General features: G+C 45.9%; 1 protein-coding gene across 2 annotated transcripts in view; it reads right to left on the bottom strand.

The window, feature by feature from the left end:
• The window catches only part of SETD2 (SET domain containing 2, histone lysine methyltransferase), a 1,045,105-nt gene that overhangs the window by 491,974 nt on the left and 531,575 nt on the right, over positions 1 to 21,556 (bottom strand). For both annotated transcript variants that reach the window (XM_086941119.1, XM_086941120.1), the window contains 2 exons: positions 18,545 to 18,673; positions 17,382 to 18,050 (listed from right to left, as the gene is read on the bottom strand). In XM_086941119.1, the coding sequence (XP_086797245.1) occupies positions 17,382 to 18,050; positions 18,545 to 18,673 (798 nt within the window). The remainder of the gene's footprint in view (positions 1 to 17,381; positions 18,051 to 18,544; positions 18,674 to 21,556) is intronic.

Below are 21,556 nucleotides of genomic sequence, written 5' to 3' on the forward strand. Positions count from 1 at the left end.
GGAAGAACTCCAACATCTGCGGTCAGTAATGCAGATATAAGACAGCAAGTGCTGCATTTACTTTGTTAACGCCCAGCGGTACTGTCAGAATATAACCGTTTCCACAATAAACTGGCTGTGTATTCCAATTTCTGAATTATAGACCTGATGCCCCTGAAAGGTAAATCAATCATTGGAATCTCGGCTGCAGTAAAAACAAAATAGTCCAACCCAATTGCGGTATCCAGGAGACTTCTTAAGTAAAGTCTCTTAAAATGCACTCATGTGCACTATGTTACATCATATTCCTATATACATGCAAAATTAACAGTTCCGTTTTATCAGGTAAAAAAGTCTTCCTAGGTAAATAAAAATCTGTTGCCCCTCCTCCTCACATTAAACAGATGAGGGAAAAAGAAACACTGTAACAGTTGACACAACAGCACCTCTGTTGGCATCACGGTCCGCACAGGACTTCACTTAGTTTTCCGTGATTCTACTATCACTGAACATTGAGCTCTGCCCTTCTTCTATGTTTGATAATTTCTCAAGTCTTCCAAGATTTTCTTAGTTTTGTGTAATTTTCAGGAATTTTTAGCAGTACATTTGTTTAGTTTTCACTTTTTTACTGTTGGACTAAAAAGACATCCAAGGCCTGTGTGCGTGGTTTCTTTTTTCAGAAAATTAGGAAAAAAGGGTTTGTAATATTGACACACATTTGCCTTAGGAGAATGAAGGAAGGCAACGGAGTGTCTAGGGTTAGCTTTTGTCCACATCAGTGTAATGTTATTTTCTGAAGGACCCCTGAGAGGAAGGCCAGAGGAAGACCAGAAATGTGGACCACTGCTCCCATAAATGTCGGTCAAAGGATTCACCATTGTAGTGTGTATCTCTAGAGACCTACACACCATAAACGACTGTATTGATTTGGTAGATTCTCTCAAAGAAACAAGTCACCGAAAACACCTCCAATGTCAAAACTCTAATTGATATGTTAGTCCCTCCTTCAAGGTAGAGAAAGTTACAACCTTTGGAAGGGCTGAGAACACTGTATGTTAGTGTAAATGTCTCACCCCCGCAAGACAAAAGTGAAGATACCAGAAAACACTCCATTACAAGCAGATATAGGAACTGCTAAAAAATGTTGCCTTTGCTTGCAGAAGACTTTTCCTCTAAAAAACAAACAAACATGCATCCTTCACCTCACAACATTCTAACTATATGCATCATTCAAGGTTGCCCGGTGGCGAAGTTTCTCCATCTCTTCTAAGGTAACCTTGTAGGCTACAACGATAAAGGTTTCCAGCTGTTCTTTATACGCCAACAGGATGGCTCTACTCTGCAAGCCGTCACATAAACCAAAGTAGTGCAGTAAATTTACAGGGTCACATTCTTTAAGTAAACTTTGACGCTCTCGAACTTTGAAACTCTGAAGAGAGAGCTACAAAATCCTAATGAGATAGGATCCCTTTTCAGTTCTTTAAAGTCGGATAATGTTGGAACATCCAAAAAGATTACTAAAGCATCATGTAGAAATAATATTTTATCAAATTTATTAAATCTATTCTATAAAAAAAAAAGTGTGCCGGCAGCTTGCACATAGACAGGGCCATTAAGTGTACATGACATTTTTTAAGGAAGATCCCATTATTGAGAGCCATCACTGCTGGTTGAGACATGAGATCTTGATTTGAAGTCAACTCTTGTTTGTTTCAGTACTTCAACTGTCCGCCATAGATACTACTAACCCCAACTTTTATGACAGATCAAGTTGGAACGTTCTGATGTTTATAGGGAAGTAAAAAGTCTCTTTCAGGGGCATGTCTATTGAAACCTTAAGCAGTAATATGTCTTTTCAACAGGTGAGATTACAGAACACTAATAAAATAAGCTTGCTTTAGAAAAGCCAAATTGTTAAAAAGAAACTAATTTATTTACTAATTTATTTGTTGCCAGTTTCTTGCAATGCATGCAGCTCCAATACAACACACGCATGCGCATAAACAGAAACACACACACAAGTGTACACGCATGCACATACATACAGAGACACTACCCCCACACATACACACACACGCGCACACACACAAGTGCACCGAGCCCACCCCCACCGTCGCACACATACATACACACACGAGCATACACACACACACACACACACACACACAAGTGCACCAAGCCCCCCTAGCCCCTTGGAACTTGGAACTTACCGGGCCAATGTCGCGCAACCTCCTACTGGCGGTTCAGGGGCTCTCCACCGATCACAGGAGCCCCGGGCCGCGAGACGCATTGACTTCGCCTGCCTCTTCTTCCGGTCCGGACCAGGCCCCGCCCCCGTCACAGGCGACCTTGCCTGACTTCCGGTGCGGCCGCGGCGGGATTCCGGGGGCATTTTCTGCACAAACCTTGTTTTTTTACTTATATGTACCAGTGTGTGCTACAGCTTTACACCAATACGGCTATATCCAGTGTTATGTAGATTAAAAAAATACGTTTGAAATTCAGTGTCTTTTGAACTTTCTAATAAAAGCGTTACAAATGCAGTTCATTAACGTCGAAAAGGACCACAATTAATTAAGGATTCCTTTTCATAAGCGCCCTCCTTCCATGGTAGAAAGGGTACAGTTTTGTATTTGATTATTGAACAGGGGTCATAAGCTCTGGGATAGCTACAAAAATGCCCAGGTGAGCGTAAGTAGCAGTTTACATGATAAGTGTCCTTATCTTAGCGACAACATACACATATTGTTGGTTATCCTTGCTGAGAGCAAAACGTGTTTATCTTCGGGTTTATCCAGGCTGCTTGATGGTGGTGGTCCTCCAACTCCAAACAAAAGATCTTACTTTACGGTTTTAAATAATTTGCGTACCCCTGGTGCAGGCTCTCGCAAGGATTGATGCATACACGCAATTGCTTGTCTGGTCGGCTGTGGCAGTAAGATGATTATCTTTTTTGTTATGTACATGTCACTTCGACTCTCGAGACCATTTAATTTACGTTGTTTTTACGTCTACGTTTGCTAGACAGAACTCGTTGTGTTTTGCCAGGCAACAGTAACTGTTTGCCGAAATACATAAAATTAAAATGGATAAATGGCAAACTACTGCGAGTTATTCAACTATATAGGGACAAGTCAAGGCTTTTTTTATTTTAAGAAATTCCTCTACTTTCAGAAGGCTTAAAGTTATACCTGGTACAATGAATGGTATTGTCGTTTGGCAGACTGTAGTGCATTCCTGAGAGGAACATACTCACATCTTAACTGACCATTGCATGCTAGAGAATACAATTAATCAAATTATGTGGTGTAAAGCGCAAAAGGATTTAATCTTCAAATAAAACAAACCTTTTCATCAGAATATTTTGACGAATGTGGATTTCGTGGCACAGGAATGTTCCTAGTTTATGCAAGTTTTTATAGCTAGAGATTTGTTCACTAGCGGTGAAACTTTCTAAATGTTTTCTCTACATGGGTGTCTTTTTTGCAGGTCTTTAGTACCGGAAGACCGGAGTCCTGTTCTCAGATTGTGAATTTGCTAGAAACGGCCAACCGGGCCATATCGTCTTGTTCCTAGTTCTAACCTCTGCCGAGGTTGATGCGATCATGAAGAGCAGAGCACCGGTATTAGGTGCTACATTAACAATAACCGTTCTCTGAAAGTGCGAAGGACTATCTGGTCCACATTGTTGTGCTAGTCTGGTCTCCAAAGGAAAAGAAAATGATGGTGGCTTCAATACATCAATTAATCTCAGCCACTGGTAATTATTCTGGGCACCAGGTCAGTCCTTTGTGTTTAAAAAATAAACAACTCGGTGCTAATCCAATAACAACTGGACGCAGACTGCAGTCCGTCATCGCTTAAATACAGCACCATCTCTTATGTAAAGCACCACGTCTTCCCAATCTCATGCAAATGTAAAAACGAGATTTTTTTTTGTCTAAGATTCGTCTAGCTTGCCTAATGCAAGATTTATTAAATAAAGCCAAGGAAAAAACCTTGAACAGCTAAGAACTGAGGATTTACGGGGTAACTGTTACTTTTTAGGAATCTAAATAAAAGCTTGCACACTTTTGCAAAGAAGGAAGTAAAATCTGTCAAGCACCACACTTAAAATTACGCATACCTTAGCAGGCCCCACTTTCACTCATCCAGTCGTAGAGATTTCCCCCGCACAGCCGCTAAAAACGCGTGTCCCTCACTATTTAAATTACGCATACCGTAGAGATGGATTAGTAATTAGTTCTTCATCGTGCTCTGCGTTATCAAGTTTCCTCTCGTTACTGCGGAGCTAAAGAGACCGAAACGAAAAAGAGATTGTTTGAGGCCTGTATTACCCCAGAATGTTTGCACTATGTGTATTTAATCTAAGAGCCCGTTCCCTCTCCTACCTGTGCCCTATTTACCTTAAAAAATGTTTCCACTGGCATCCGACTGGCTGGCATAACGTCCTTCTTATCCTCACTACTGCGTTAAATTCCAACATCTGGGGGTTCTTTTTAAAGCCCATTTTCGGACTCCTCATTGGATGCCGCGCTCTTTCCATAAATCCTGGCAGCTGGGTTGGGCGTTAACTTATAAGTTTGCTCTGAACTGCCGGTCCAAACCAGGAACAGTTTTTAACATCCTGCCATGCCTTATACTTCATATTAAATGCCTTAGTCATTAACAAGTAGCTTCATCCATTCCACACGGGTATTTTGGTACCCTCGTTGGTTATGCTTGCTGTCCTAACCCCCCCCCCCCCACCCTCGTTGGTTGTGCTTGCTGTCCTGACCCCCACCACCCTCGTTGGTTGTGCTTGCAGTCCTGACCCCCACCACCCTCGTTGGTTGTGCTTGCAGTCCTGACCCCCACCACCCTCGTTGGTTGTGCTTGCAGTCCTGACCCCACCCTCGTTGGTTGTGCTTGCTGTCCTGACCCCCCCCACCCACCCTCATTGGTTGTGCTTGCTGTCCTGACTCCCCTCCCACCCTCGTTGGTTGTGCTTGCTGTCCTGACCCCCCCACCCCCACCCCCACCCCCACCCTCATTGGTTGTGCTTGCTGTCCTGACCCCCCCCCACCCTCGTTGGTTGTGCTTGCTGTCCTGACCCCCCACCCTCGTTGATTGTGCTTGCTGTCCTGCCCCACCGCCCCTCGTTGGTTGTGCTTGCTGTCCTGCCCCTCCCCCCCCTTCGTTGGTTGTGCTTGCTGTCCTGCCCCCCCCCTCCCCTCGTTGGTTGTGCTTGCAGTCCTGCCCCCACCCCCCACCCTCGTTGGTTGTGCTTGCAGTCCTGCCCCCACCCCCCACCCTCGTTGGTTGTGCTTGCTGTCCTGACCCCCCCCACCCACCCTCATTGGTTGTGCTTGCTGTCCTGACTCTCCTCCCACCCTCGTTGGTTGTGCTTGCTGTCCTGACCCCCCCACCCTCGTTGGTTGTGCTTGCTGTCCTGACCCCCCCACCCTCGTTGATTGTGCTTGCTGTCCTGCCCCACCCCCCCTTGTTGGTTGTGTTTGCTGTCCTGCCCCTCCCCCCCCCTTCGTTGGTTGTGCTTGCTGTCCTGCCCCCCCCCTCCCCTAGTTGGTTGTGCTTGCTTGTGATCAGGTTTTTGTGCCTCTGCTCCCTGCTTGTGCCTCTGCGCCCTGCTTGTGCCTCTGCGCCCTGCTTGTGCCTCTGCGCCCTGCTTGTGATCCGGTTTTTGTGCCTTTGTGCCCTGCTTGTGATCCGGTTTTTGTGTTGGTCTCCTGCCCCTGCCCCCTCGTTGGTTGCGCTTGCTGTCCTGCCCCCTCGTTGGTTGTGCTTGCTTGTGATCCGGTTTTTGTGCCTCTGTGCCCTGCTTGTGCCTTGCTTGTGATCCTGTTTTTCATGCCTCTGTTCCCTAGGGCGTTACTGGGCAGAGAGGTGTGTGTGTGACTCTCTGTGTGTGTATGAGGCTCTGTGTGTGTGTATGTGGCTCTCTGTGTGTGTATGTGGCTCTATGTGTGTGTATGTGGCTCTCTGTGTGTGTATGTGGCTCTCTGTGTGTGTATGTGGCTCTGTGTGTGTGAGTGTGTGTGTATGTGGCTCTCTGTGTGTGTATGTGGCTCTCTGTGTGTGTATGTGGCTCTGTGTGTGTGAGTGTGTGTGTATGTGGCTCTGTGTGTGTGAGTGTGTGTGTATGTGGCTCTGTGTGTGTGAGTGTGTGTGTATGTGGCTCTGTGTGAGTGTGTGTATGTGGCTCTGTGTGTGTGTGTGTGTGTATGTGGCTCTGTGTGTGTGTGTGTGTGTGTATGTGGCTCTGTGTGTGTGTGTGTGTGTGTGTGTGTATGTGGCTCTGTGTGTGTATGTGGCTGTGTGTGTGTATGTGGCTGTGTGTGTATGTGGCTGTGTGTGTGTGTGTATGTGGCTCTCTGTGTGTGTGTGTGTGTGGCTCTCTGTGTGTGTGTGTGGCTCTCTGTGTGTGTGTGTGGCTCTCTGTGTGTGTGTGTGGCTCTCTGTGTGTGTGTGTGGCTCTCTGTGTGTGTGTGTGGCTCTCTGTGTGTGTGTGTGGCTCTCTGTGTGTGTGTGTGGCTCTCTCTGTGTGTGTGTGGCTCTCTCTGTGTGTGTGTGGCTCTCTCTGTGTGTGTGTGGCTCTCTGTGTGTGTGTGGCTCTCTGTGTGTGTGTGGCTCTCTGTGTGTGTGTGGCTCTCTGTGTGTGTGTGGCTCTCTGTGTGTGTGTGGCTCTCTGTGTGTGTGTGGCTCTCTGTGTGTGTGTGGCTCTCTGTGTGTGTGTGGCTCTCTGTGTGTGTGTGGCTCTCTGTGTGTGTGTGGCTCTCTGTGTGTGTGTGGCTCTCTGTGTGTGTGTGGCTCTCTGTGTGTGTGTGGCTCTCTGTGTGTGTGGCTCTCTGTGTGTGTGGCTCTCTGTGTGTGTGTGGCTCTCTGTGTGTCTCTGTGTGTGTCTCTGTGTGTGTCTCTGTGTGTGTCTCTGTGTGTGTCTCTGTGTGTGTCTCAGTGTGTGTCTCAGTGTGTGTCTCTGTGTGTGTCTCTGTGTGTGTCTCTGTGTGTGTCTCTGTGTGTGTCTCTGTGTGTGTCTCTGTGTGTGTCTCTGTGTGTGTCTCTGTGTGTGTCTCTGTGTGTGTCTCTGTGTGTGTCTCTGTGTGTGGCTCTGTGTGTGGCTCTGTGTGTGGCTCTGTGTGGCTCTGTGTGTGTGTGTGTGTGTGTGGCTCTGTGTGTGGCTCTGTGTGTGGCTCTGTGTGGCTCTGTGTGTGGCTCTGTGTGTGGCTCTGTGTGTGGCTCTGTGTGTGGCTCTGTGCGTGTGGGTGGCTCTGTGTGTGTGGCTCTGTGGGTGCAAATGCAATAGGTCTCACATTTGCGAGCGATTAAGCTATTGGCATTGTAAATGACAATGCTATTTAATTATGTTTTAAAAACAAAAACATAAATAAAAATAATGTCATGAGCAATGCCAATAACTCTAACTTTAAAAATGCCGAGACCATTGCATTGTAAATGCTTGTTTAAAAGACTTAAGAAAAATGACAAGGCAAACTCTGTTAAATGCCATTTCCTAAGGGAACAGTGAGAGAAAAGTAGGAAAATATACCTTAACAGACTGCATCCTAGAGAGGAGGGAAAACTGACACTGCTCCTTTAGGAAGCATGAATAGATCATCATGCCAGATTAGGAAAATTGTTCCAATTTTTTTTTTGCTCCTGGCAAGAGTATTCTGAGGCAAAAAGGTTCAGGAAGGAATATGCTACTTACCAGTATGCATCTGTTCTTGGCATGTAGGGCTGCTGACATTCATTTCTGTGCATAGATCGCCGCCTAGTGTTGGGTCCGGATGAGTGCACATTGTTGTCCTGGAAGAGTCTTCGAAGTATCACGAGATAGATGGCTCCTCCCCCGGACTACAGTGCACATGGGCATCCTCAGATTGTTTTTCGCCATTGTGGCAGGGATGGAGTACGATACAGTAAGTGATGTCCATGCTAGAGATTAATTCTGAGTGCTACAGGCACCGGGGAGGAGGGAGGGCGATATGAATGTCAGCAGCCCCACATGCCAAGAACAGATGCATACTGGTAAGTAGCATATTCCGTCCGAGGCATGTGGGCTGCTGAATTCATATCTGTGCATAGGATGTATAGCAGTCTCCCTCTTAGCGGTGGTTGCCCGTGCCAGCTGCAGCAGTCTGAAAAAGAGTCTTGAGCACAGCCTGTCCTACAGCTGCTTGCTGTTTGGAGTGTACATTTATGCAGTAGTGTTTGGTAAATGTATATATGGTAGTCCATGTGGCTGCTCTACATATGTCTTCTAGAGGAATGTTTCCCAGGAAAGCAATGGATGCCCCTAACTTGCGTGTTGAATGCGCTCTTAGGGGAACTGTTAATGTGCGTTTAGCTTTCTGATAACAAATTTGTATGCACTTAACAATCCATCTGGCTATACCCGATTTGGAAATGGGGTTGCCTTTGTGCTGTGGTGAAAAGGCAACGAACAGGTGCTTAGTTTTCCTGAAATTTTTTGTCCTGTCTATATAGTACAGGAGAGCTCTTTTAACATCTAGGGTATGTAGAGCTCTTTCTGCCACTGAATCTGGATTTTATTTATTTATTTATTTGCGAGTTTATATAGCGCTGTGAATAAACTCCCGTAGGAGTATCTCCGCGCTGATGACAACCGGTAGAGAAACTGATAAAGGAAGCGATGAAGTTAAAATTGTGCCATGAAGCTCTTATAATCCAACAAGGGTGCTTAGCTAGAATGACCTAAAGAAAAAAAGTTTTCAGGTATTTTCTGAAATGAAGATGGTCATGGCATTGCCTCAATGAGAGCGGGAGTGAATTCCAGAGGTTAGGAACTACCACGGACAAAGCCCTGCCACCTAGCCTAGATTTAGTTATCTTAGGAACGCTCAGTAACAGCTGGTCACTGGATCTAAGGGCACGGGTAGGGACATAAGGGACAAATTTACTGGCCAAATACTCTGGTCCCAATTGATTGAGGCCCTTATGAATGATACAGCAGGTCTTAAACTTTACTCGTTGACGTATTGGCAACCAGTGAAGTTTGTGTAGTAACGGTTTAGAAGGGGATCTGGGGGGTGCATTAAGCACCAACCTAGCTGCTGTATTCTGCACCACCTGCAGACGATCCAAAACCTCTTCATTTGCACCTGCCAAGAGACCGTTACAATAATCAAGGCGGCTGATAACCAGAGCCTGAACTAAGGTTTTCCTATAGGAGTCAGGGAGGAAAGGGAAGAACACTGGCAGTTCTATAGCTTGATTGATGTGAAACTGGGATACCACCTTTGGCATAAACTTTGGGTTTGTACGTAGCACAACCCTATTTGCGTGTATTTGTATGAATGGCTCCTGAATAGTTAGGGCTTGCAGCTCACTAACTCTTCTAAGTGATGTAATTGCCACTAAAAAAGCCACTTTCCACGTTAGGAATTGTATCTCACACGAGTGAAGAGGTTCAAAAGGTGGTCCCATGAGTCTGGTTAGAACCACGTTCAGGTTCCAGACAGGTGAAGGTGAGTGTCTTGGAGGAATTACTCGCTTGAGTCCCTCCATGAAAGCTTTAATAGCAGGTACTCTGAAGAGTGAAAGGTGCTGCCTGTTCTGAAGATAAGCTGCCACCGCAGCTAGATGTATACGTATGGCACTGTAGGCTAGATTGCATCTGTGTAAATGTAGCAGGTAACATATGATGTTTTGAGTGGATGCATCCAGCGGATTTATGTCATTATTGTTACAATAGATGACAAATCGTTTCCACTTCGCCGCATAGCATGCTCTGGTTGTAGGTCTTCTTGCCTCTTTGATAATATTCATACAGTCAGGAGGCAAGTTCAGGTAACCAAACTCTATGACTTCAGGAGCCAGATCGCAAGGTTCAACTGTTGTGGATCTGGGTGCTGAATGTCTCCATGGCTCTGCGTTAAAAGACTGGGTGTTAATCGCAGCCTTTGATGAGGCACCACGGAAAGTTCTAGGAACGTGGTGTACCATGGTTGCCTCGCCCACGTTGGAGCAACTAGGATGAGTGTCATTGAGTGTTGTTGCAGTTTGCGTGCCACTAGTGGTATGAGCCGGGCTGGGGGAAAAGCGTACGCAAACTTGCCTGACCAGTTCATCCATATCGCATTGCCCTGAGAATGGGGATGTGGAAACCTGGCGGCGAAGCTTTGGCATTTTGCGTTTTCCCTTGTGGCGAACAGGTCTATATCTGGGTGACCCCATTGCTGGAAGTACGGTTGAAGCACTGAGGGATGTATCTCCCACTCGTGCATCTGGTGGCTGTGTCTGCTGAGCAGATCCACCATCTGGTTGTCCCTGCCTGGGAGGTGTTCCGCCATGAGGAATATGTTCCTTTGAATGGCCCACTTCCACATGCTTTGCGCTAGATGTGATAACTGTGGAGAGTGTGTCCCTCCCTGCTTCTGAATATAGTACATGGCAGTCATGTTGTCCGTCCGGATCAACACAACTTTGTTGCACAAATGTACCTTGAATGCCTTCAACGCCATAAAGATTGCCGTCAGTTCTAGCAGGTTGATGTGCATCTTCTTTTGCTGTGTCGTCCATAGTCCCTGCACTGTGTAATGGAGAACATGCGCTCCTCATCCCAGGAGAGATGCGTCCGTCGTAAGCACTATTTGTAGTACAGGCTCTTGGAACGGTCGTCCCCTGCAAAGGTTATGTGGGTTCCACCAATGCAGAGAGTTGTATGCAAGACCGGTCACCAACACTAGGTCTTTTAATTGTCCTTGAGCCTAGTTCCACTGCCGTGCTAAGCACTCCTGAAGCGGACGCATAAGTAGTCTCGCGTGAGGGACTATGAAGATGCAGGAGGCCATCATGCCTATCAACTGCATAAACACCCGTGCTGGGAGCGAGTGCTGGGGTCTGAATTTCTGAATCAGCAATTGAATGCTGTTGATTCTTGCTGAGTTCGGCTGTGCCTTTGCAGCCAGAGTGTCTATTGTCGCCCCCAGGTACTGTTGTACGTGGGCGGGCTGGAGATGAGACTTTGTGTAGTTTATTGAGAATCCGAGGCTGTGTAGGAGGTGAATAGTGCTGGACATGTGGCTGGAACATTGCTGGGCTGACTTTGCTTGGATAAGCCAGTCGTCCAGATAGGGGTAGACGTGAATATGGTTTCTCCGGAGGTGCGCAACTACTGTCGCTAGGCACTTGGTAAACACCCTGGGGGCTGTTGTCACCCCGAAAGGCAGGACCTTGAACTGGTAGTGCTGATCCTGTATGGTAAACCTGAGATACTTCCTGTGTGCTGGATGTATCGGTATGTGGAAATATGCGTCCTTTAGGTCTAGTGTTGCGAGGAAATCTCCCTGACTGAGCAATGGTAGAACCTGCTGTAAAAGTGAGCATGTGAAAATGTTCTGACAAGATGTATTGGTTTAGGGGCCTGAGGTCCAGTATTGGCCTGAGAGACCCGTCCTTTTTGGGGATTAAGAAGTACAGCGAGTACACCCCTGTACCCTGTTGCTGTATAGGGACAAGTTCTATGGCCCCTTATTGCAGCAAGAAGTCCTTAGCATGCTGCAAAAAGTGTATGTGCTCTGTGGACATAGGACGGTGTCTTGGGGGTATGTTGGGTGGAGTGGATGTTAGCTCTAGACAATAGTCGTACTGAATAAGTTGTCTCACCCACCTGTCTGTGGTAATGCTTTCCCAGACTGGCAGGAATTGTTGTAATCGTCCCCCGACCGGTGTTACATGGTACGGGGGCAGGGACAAGGCATCACTGTTTAGTATTGACGGAGGATCTGGTGTTGTTATTCCCTAGTCCTCTGCCCTTGCTGCTGTTGCCACGGTATCCACCTCTATTGTTCTTATTATAGGTGGTTTGCATGCTACCTTTATTGCATGAAGTCTGCTGGGATGCCTGGCCCCGTGTAGCTCCTCTGCTACTGGAGCGGCGAAAGGAGCCTCCTCTGAATTGTTGAGACTGCAAGGCACCCATAGACTTGGCTGTCTCTGTGTCTTTTTTAATCTTCTCTAAGATTGTGTCCACATCAGGACCAAATAAACAATCAGGGTTCACAGGCCGATTTAATAATGTGGTTTGAATCTCAGGTTTGAACCCAGAGATGCGCAACCAAGCATGTCTCCTGAGCATGACACTTGTGTTGATGGCCCTGGCTGCGGTGTCTGCTGCGTCTAGTGCACACTTAATGGATGCGTTGGATATGAGTTTTCCCTCTTGTATCAGTGTTTCTGCTCCCTCCTTGTAGACATCAGGCAAATGTTGTAGCAGTTGCTCTAGTGTGTCATAATGTGCCCTATCGTATCTGGCTAATAGGGCCTGTGTATTAGAAATTCTCCAGATATTAGCTGCTTGAGCAGCTACTCTTTTCCCAGAAGCTTCCAATTTGTTAAACTCCTTGTCTGGAGGAGGAGCATTACCAGTAGTCTGTGAGTTGGCACGCTTACGAGCATTTGATACCACCAACGAGTCCAATGGCAGCGGTCCCTTAATATATGTAGGGTCCACAGGCGCCGGTCTGTATTTTCTTTCAATTCTGGGGTTAACAACCCTTGCTCTGGTGCGTGTTTAAGGACACCTTTTAACATTGGCAATGTCTTGACTGATTTCTCTGAAGTGGAGAAAGTGTCAAACAGGAAGTCCTCTTCAATTGGGTCAGCATGCATTTCTACATCATGATTGTGTGCTGCCCTTTCTATTAATGCGTTAAAAGCAGCTGTATCTTCCGTTGGCGAAGTTTTGACTGGATAAGAAGGAGTGACAGGAATAGTTTGTGACCCCCCCGGGTGAACAGGGTCTGTCCAGGCTTGAGTCAGGTCATTCTGATCCATGTCCGCAGGGTAATTATATTGTTCATCATGGTCATACCCATTATCCTCATTAGTGCATGTGGGTGAGTATGCAGAAGTGTCCTGGTCATGGTACCTTACAGTCTCAAAAAGCACAGGCAATGTGGAAGAATCCCTTTTCTTTTTTAGTGGAATTTTATATGAATCAAGAGGATTTTCCGACCTGATCTTCCTCTGATAAATAGTGAATTTGCCAGATTCGGAGTCGATATGTAGTTTTGACCGCTCATTGTAGGAGGGCTCTTGGTACACAACGCCCTCTTCTAGAGGTTGACTCCTTTTTCCCATTGACACCTTCTTGGGTGCTTCGACACCGGTGTTTGGATCGAGCGCCTTAGGGCGTGCAGTCGGGGGCAGTCCGAATTTTATCGGTGGCATAGTGTCTTTAGACAGACTGACCTTTTTCGGGGCCGGCGTTGATATAGGTCCGACCGACTTTGCCTTTTCGCCACAATGCTTTTGGCCCTGCGTCGACTTCGGTGCTTGTTGCGTTGGAGGCGCACTCTTTTGCCTCGATTCGACATGCTCCTTTGAGGCGCTTTTCGATTTCGGCTGGAGGCCTTTGACGAGCTGTGGCTTGTCGACTCGTTGCTTCGGATCGAGAACCTTCCGAGACTCGAGTCCCTTGCTTGTGTCGCTGTCAGTCTACCTCGACGGTTCGACGTGCTTGACTTTAGTGATGGACTTCAGCGCACCGATCTTCGGTTCGACACCTTTAGTTTCGACCCGCTGGGTCGTCAACACTTTTTCTTTGTCGAATCCGATGGGTTCGAACTCTTCGTTCCGAAGACTATCTTCAGTAGTTTCGGTTTCGTTTTTGACTCGATGGCTTTCGGTTTCGCTTTAGGTAGTTCGACAGATGGCTCTTGTGATATATTCTTAGGCGGGCCGAGACGCGGGGCTATAGAATGTTCTTCATGATCTCGGCTAAGGCCCTCTGGCGATGCCTCGACCTGAGCCCTTGGAAGTCTTTCAGTGTCTGTTCCGGGCCCCGTACCCACTGTTGGGCCTGGTTCATCGCTCAAGTCGTCATCTACAGCTCCGATGGGGGATACGTAGTCCCTTACCTCGATAACGTTTTCATCCTCGACATTCTCTTCGTCGTCTTCATAATAGTTGGAGTCATGCTCCGAACCTGGATCCGACTGCTGTTTTGGATCCTCAGTCTCGACTACCTCCTCATCTTCTTCATCGAAGATATTCACTGGGTCAGGCGCTGGCTTCGTCATCGTTTGCCTTGCTGCGCGTCGGAGCCTAAGCGTCTTCTTCGACCTGAATCGAGCACAAGCTAGACAATTGCCCTCATTGTGCTCTGGTGATAAGCACTTGTTGCACACCGGGTGTACATCGATGTACGGGTACTTAGAGTTACAAAGGGGGCATCGTTTGAACGGGCTCCGTTCCATGGACGATCGGGCCTCTGGTGTCGAAAAGGCCACGCGGCTCTCTTCGACGGCCTGCTCGAAAAGAACTGGAACAAAGAACTCGGCACCGATCGAAATAACAATACCGACGACCCCGAAGGCCTTTTGGCCTTTAGAAAGTTTCCGAACTTGAGTAAAGAAAAGTACATACGAACCCAATGGCGGAAAAAAACAATCCGAGGATGGAGAGGATGCCCATGTGCACTGTAGTCCGGGGGAGGAGCCACCTATCTCGTGATACTTCGAAGACTCTTCCAGGACAACAATGTGCAATCATCCGGACCCAACACTAGGCGGCGATCTATGCAAAGATATGAATTCAGCAGCCCACATGCTTCGAACATTGTCTTTTGGCTCTTCACTCAAGGCTGTGGCACTCTATACCCTAGTTCAAAAGGTCAAGCTTTCATAAAGGCTACCAGAATCACATCACCTCTTCTTAAACACTTTTTTCTCCAGCACAACCAACAGTCGATTAAACAACACAATTGGCACAGTCCTTGCACTTTCCCCAACCCTGAAATGTGGGTAAATAAGCAAACCCTTCCTAAAACTAAAGTCAAGTTAGCTATTGAACAAGGTGGATATTTTTCACAAAGTTTGAGTTGATGTGCATATTGTCAGAAACTTCAGCGTTCGTGTGTCCGTACTTAATGGCTTCTATAACGCTAGATGCGATTTTCCTATTTGGCACATTACCTCTGAATTGGCTTCAGCTGCTCCAATATTTCAAAGCATAATGCCTACTTTATATAAGGGGATTAAAGAATTGCTAATTTGTCAAGATGATATCCTCATTTTTGCTAAAGATAAGGCAGCACATGAGACTAAAGTGAAAGAAGTTTTGGAAATCTTGAAAGAGGAGATTGAGGCTGAGGAAGGACAAATGCATTTTTGCTAAATGACAGACTGAATAACTGGACACATTTTTACACCAAATTATATTAAGTACAAACCCAGTTTGATTAAGGCTATTGAGAACTCATCTGGTACTACCAACAAGAAGGAAGTGATGTCCTTTTTACTGTAAATTATTCGCAATTTTAGCCTGAATTTCTGTGGAATGAGTAACAAGATCAAGATTTTACTAATATTGAGACATATCTATGTAGAGCGCCCATTCTCAATAAGATTTGTATAACTGTGGCTACAAGTAGTAGCAGTGATTACACAAAATGGTGATGGCAGTGAGTCCACTGTATCTTCTAGGCCAAATATTCTGAAAAATGTGAGAAATCGTACTCAATTACAGAAAAGGAGTCGCTAACTTCCGTGTAGGCTGCAAATAGGTTTAAGAATTTTATAAGTTAGAAGGTTCACACTGAGGATAGGCCACAAACGTCCTCTACATATCTAGAGTGGTTCCAATTTTCATTAATCTACAGCTAGAATCCTTAGGCTCACCACAAAGTTGCTAGAAAAGGATTTCAATTTTATACATGAAAATTAAAGTAGATTGTATGTCTAGGTAGCACTAATTGGGTGTGATGTATGTACTGTAATATTTTTGCATTTGTTTATTCTTCTTCGTGTGTTTGTTGAGTTAGGGTGACAAAGGGTGAGGTGAATTATGTCTTGAGTTTTGTGCCTGTGTTGCATGCATGTGAAATGCCATGTCATGTGCTGTACACATATTTTGAGTGTGCTGGCTTTGTGCAATATCTTATGAATGTGTGGGGAATGTTGTGATTGGAATTTAGGAGCATGAGGCATCAGGTAAGGAGAAGAGGCATGGCAGCCGGCTGTATTGAAAGACCAGAGAGGGGTCTGTAAAGCGAGATCATAAACTCGGTCTTACTACTGCAACAGACTATTTCTTTTTCACCCTGTGGCTCTCTGCATACTAGTACAAGAGACTGAACGTTAAAATAGGCTGCCAGAATCAGATTATCTCAACACATGTATTCCTCCAGCACAGCCTGCAGTGGATTATACAATGCAAATAGCACTGTTTATGCAATTTAATGACACCAAGAAAGTGAACAAGTATTAATATTTTTCTTAAGTGTGCTTGCATCCTCCTTTGGGGAAAAAAGAAACAGCATGCAGATCTAGATGAGATTCCATACTGGAGAATGGTCGTCTTGGGTGGCTCAATGATTGTTGTTGCTGTGCATATTAAAGTTCTTTGTTGACAGTGCAAAATGGATAAAGACTGCGAACACCACATCAAGGACTATTCCCTATACCTAAAACAGTTGTTTTAATAGGATAAAAACATTACCCATTTAAAAAACTGTTTTAAGCTGGTAAGCTTACAAATTTTTGTGCAAATAATCTTGTTGCATTTGGCATTGTAATTTTAAGTGACACAAGCCAATTAACTCCGTTTTAAAATTTTGATACTGTGTCTTTGAGCAAAAAGCATACAATACTGCAAATCACATAATCCAAACGCAAAAAAGCACTATTCTTATTCATGTGTTCACTTACAAATTTGCTTAGCAAGGCTATGCGGTTTCCTCGCGCAGACTCCAGTACTTCTTAAGTAAAAACACAATGCAGACAACCAGACACAGAAATTACGAACGGAGTTACAACATTAAGAAATGTAAAAACACTATTGGCTAGCTCATATTTTGGAATCAAGTTTGACCTTACTTCTCACATTTCCCTATCTAGTACCACTACTACATTCAAGGGTGCACTTCAAAACTCAGATTCAACAGACCCTCAAGAACAAAGACTGTATAATCTTTAATGAAACAGAGTTTTGTTGTTACTTGTTAATAGTAGTCCATGGTCACTTTGTTCACAGGTATTTATCTGAGTCTTTCACTGGTTTTTGTCAATCTATTTGACATTTTCATAATTTTTCCTAATTTAGAGGAAAAGGCAATACCATTTTATGCATAACACAAAATGTATGTTAAAATTCTGCCCCACCCACGCTTCAACACAGCAAGTCAAATGATTCAACTTGTACTACTATTGCAGATGCAGATGGCTACTGCATAATGACAATGCTCTTAGCAACATTTCTCATTATTCTAACAAGTGATAAACACAACAGTTTTATTCCTATCCAATTTATTTTGGGTCTACTTTTCCCTACATATTATTAAAGGAGGCTGATGAGCACTTAAAGACAACTGAACAAACTTTTGAAGGACATCATTATACATCAAGCAAAATGATAGTTAAAATTAAAAACAATAATCCTACCTTTAGATCTTTCCAGCAATCCAACAGCCTGGTGGCCAAGTCACCCATGTCTCCTATCTTGTCAGGTGGCTCCTGACTTCTCTCACTTTCAATGTCAGACACTCCTTCCTCCTCATCCTGAGACGGTGTTTCTATAGTTGATACATCTTCGAGCTTTGGCCCACTGGCCTCTCTGTTCTCCCCTTCTGTTGGTTCAGCCTCAGACTCTAGGCCGGAGGGTTTGCCAATGTCTATTGCGGAGCCAGATTCAGCATTCAGGGTTGAATGTTCATCTATCAGAATGGTGGTCTTCTGCAGCTCTACCTCCTTTTCCTCAGCTACTTCACTGGTTTCTAGGTCAATCAAGTCCTTCACTTCTTTGATCTCGGTCTCACTTGCTGCGTCTGAAACCGCACTGTCCATGCTGTTTTCGCTTACAATCTTCAGTCTTCGAAGCATCAGCTTCCTTGGAGTTTCCAGATCAACATCAGCTGGTAATTTACCAGAGGGATCGGGTATGTTAAGGGGAGTTTGGGCTCGTGACGTGCTTTCACTGGAATATCCATCCCCTTCACTAAATTGTGGGATTGCAATCTTGGTTTGAGACCAACGTTGGATAATTGGAAGGATCTTGCTCTCTTCCAACATATTTTTGTTGGGAATAGGCAAGCATGCCAGTGTTTTTATAATCTAATTAAAGAAAAACAAAGGTCTAAGAATGAGTTTGGAAACATTGCACAGGTTTCTGAAAACTCAAAAGGTGACTGGCACTGAGAGATACCACAAATATTTATTATCAATAATCAAATGGCATGACAGCATTTTTTTTCGAGAAGTGAAGGGTATTAAATTCTATTCTGGCAATGCTGAGCCACTTTTTTATGGAAACAGTGGTACTGCAGAACTAGAATGGGCAGACACATCCTCTACAAAGAGAAGTGCTGCAGAAAAGGCCCCAACTAAACCTATAAGTGCTACCGAATAGCATAAGGCTTACCCAAAATGATTTATTTGTGGTCTTATAGGAGGGGAACCGTGAGCAACTATATTCAACGGCCCCTTCCTTGTAACTGGCATCAATGCGGACTGCTCTTTCAAAAGCAGCACAAATATGATATATGCTTGTGTGGGAAGGATCATTTATAAAAATGAACTACATTCCTGAAAAACTCCTAGTTACTGACCTCCAGCTGCAACTTGATATTGCCAATGGAATTTCCCTTTCCATCTCCCAGCTCAGCCATCCATATCCAAATAAGAGACAATCCGTGGTACTCCAAGAAGCACTTCAGGCATGACTGAGACTGTGTGTTCTAAACAAATCAGAAAGAATAATCATTTAGATAAATTCACTTGTTTCCAATTCTACCTTGTAGGAAAAGTATGCCCAGTGTAGGTTGAAAAGGTATGAATCCATGTTTTCATGTTATCTGCATAAAATACAGTCAAACAATTAACCTATCTGTGAGAAAGTGGTTCTATATATACACTGGACTATAATAAAGTACAGTGTGTATAGAGTCCACCAACCCCAGAGGTATAACAGAAGTTAAAGTCAGAACTGACCTTATTCTCCAAAGTGGTAGCTTGGTCGAGCAGTAAGGCAGTACCAGAGGACAGTGTAAAGCATTTGTTGTACACACTCAGTCAGCAAAAGGTTTCACACACTCAAGGACTGAACTTTAGGCCAATTGTTTTTATATCCAGTGATATAGTTGTTTTATTTTTAGAACCAACAGTTATAAAAATATACTTTTCTGGTTATGAGTACTTTCATGTAAATACTTGGCAACGGGTTTCTACCTAAAGCCCAGGGGATTACTTTATGGATTACTTTGGTAGTTCCAGGACTAGATTCTAGATTCAGTCCTGGGGTCTAAGCTGAAACCAGATTAGCAAAAACGTTTTAGTTACTGAAGTGAATTTTCATAAATATAAAGCTGTTTTAAAAGTTCACACTTTTCAATGTCAATCTGACAATGTTATTCAATGGGAGGAAATTCAGGTTGCAGGTAAAGTACGGTCGTGTTACTTTTGTAATCCAGCACTGGTCTCCTAGGGCCACCACTGGGAGCTTAACTCAAAACAGGTAGGTAATTGCGTTTCAGTATTTGGTATGATTTTTAAAGAATATTTCCAGTTTTCAAAAGTATACAGAAGAAATTTCATAGAAAAGCAGTCAATGGGTTCCTATGGAGAAAATACAGATTACTAGTAAACCAGCTAGGGATTATTTTTACGGTTCAGTACTGGGCTGAGAGGTACAGTACTGGCTCCTCTCCTGATCACAGGTGAGTTCTTCGGAATTCTGATTTTGGCTGATTTTATAGGAATATTTTCAGTTTTCAAAACTTCACACTTAGAACATTTGAGAGTCAAAATGGTCAATGTTATCCAATGGCAGGTAAGTGAATTACCGGTTTCCAGGTGAGTACTTGGTTGGTGAAGTTAAGGTTCTGGGTAAAGATTCAGGGGTCCCCTAGGTCAGGTAAGTACAGTTAGTTCAATCCCAGCGGCACAGGGGCAACCGGGTGCAGAGTAGGTAGGTCCATGATATCCAATGAGGGAAAGGGGGTATTTGGTTGGTGGCTGCTGACTAGCAGGCCACGCTGCTTTGGGAGCTGGGCTCCTGGGGTCACTTGCTCAGGGCAGGGGGGGGGGGAGTAGGATAGGACAAAGGGGTCACAGCCAGCGGCACTCGGGCGACTGGGTGCCGGGTGCTTTTGAAACGTTGGGCGCTCAATGTTATCCAATGAGGATCCTGAAGAGGGAACAAAGGCTGCAGGCTCGGGGATTGAGACTCTCCAGGGGCGACCAGCACTTCGAGAGGTAAGTTGGGATCTGGGAGAGCAGGTAGGTAACCCAAAGGGAGGCACAGGGAGCTGTAGGGCGCCGGGTGCAGGGGTGTCTTTGGGTGTCAGAATAGCTTACCCTCTGCTGGTCACGGTTGGGGTGGCCCCTGGTTCCGAGTCTGCAGGCGTCGGCTGGTTCGCCGAGGAGGGTCTTCGGGCACTGGACTTCGGGTCCCAGTCGCCGGGGGGACGTCCTTGTGGTCTTGGATCGGGTTGGCCCGGCCCGGGCTCGGCTGGTGCAGAGTGGGCTGGTCCGGAGCTTCCTGGTGGCCACCAGGTGGGTTGTTGCAGCAGAGCCTCTGCTGGTTAGAGTCCCAATCTTCAAGAGGGTCAAGGCAGGCAGGTCCTCTGGGTGTCCCAAGGTTGCTGTCCGCGGTGGTCGCCAGGTTTAGGCAGGAGCAGGGTTCAGGATCAACAGGCCGGTAGGCTGGGGCCAAGTCAGTTGTTGTTGTCCTGTTAGCAGCTGCACGGCGGGTGGTCTTCTTCCTGATCTTCTTTCTTCTTTTTGGTATCGGGATCTGCGGAAGGAAGGTTCAGGGTGTCCCTAAATACTACATTTAGAGGCGTTTCAGGTAGGGCAAGGGCAGGGACCAATGGGTCCCTGTCCTGGGGTGAGTACACCCCCTAACCTGCTCCTCTCCTGTGGGAGGGGGGCAGGAGCCTAGCTGGGACTGGGCAGGGCTCCCCATCTGCAAGATGGTCGGAGACCGGGGTCGTGCTTCACCTCGCCTCCTCCACTTGAGGTGTGGAGTTGGAAAAGGTTGGCACACCCCCCTCCCTGACAGTTTTTCCCGCCAGAGTGGGGGTCGAACGGGTGGGGGCCAGTTGCAGGGTACAGCAAATGGTCTGGAGAAGCTCTCAGAGGCATGCCTTTAAAGCTTCCCCCTGTCCATCCTGGGGGAGGAGACATAGCACCTCGCCCAGGATGTGCATTGTTGTAGGCCCAGGAGAAAGGAGGGCTCTCTACCCAGGGGTCCAGCAACATGTCTGCTGGGTGGCAGCCTCTGCAGCTACTCAGCCCAGGAGTGAATTGTAGGTTCGGGTTTTGGAGGGCATCTCTAAGATGCCCTCTCGTCCATTTTACATTAAATCACACACTGGCATCAGTGCGGGTTTAATGTGCTCAGAAGATTGGTACCAAACTTGTCAGTCTTCAGTGTAGCCATTATGGTGCTGTGGAGTTCGTAATGACAACCTCCCAGCAACAAATACGCTTAAATGGCATCACTGCACTTACAGTGCCCAGGAATGGCCCTGGGTACTGTAGGGGTACAGGGCTCAGACACCTGTGCCCTCACCTCTGGCATAGGGCATCCAGCTAGAGGGGTGACTGAAGTATGCCAG

Source organism: Lissotriton vulgaris, chromosome 10, assembly GCF_964263255.1.
Source record: "Lissotriton vulgaris chromosome 10, aLisVul1.2, whole genome shotgun sequence".
Classification (NCBI taxonomy): Eukaryota; Metazoa; Chordata; class Amphibia; order Caudata; family Salamandridae; genus Lissotriton; species Lissotriton vulgaris.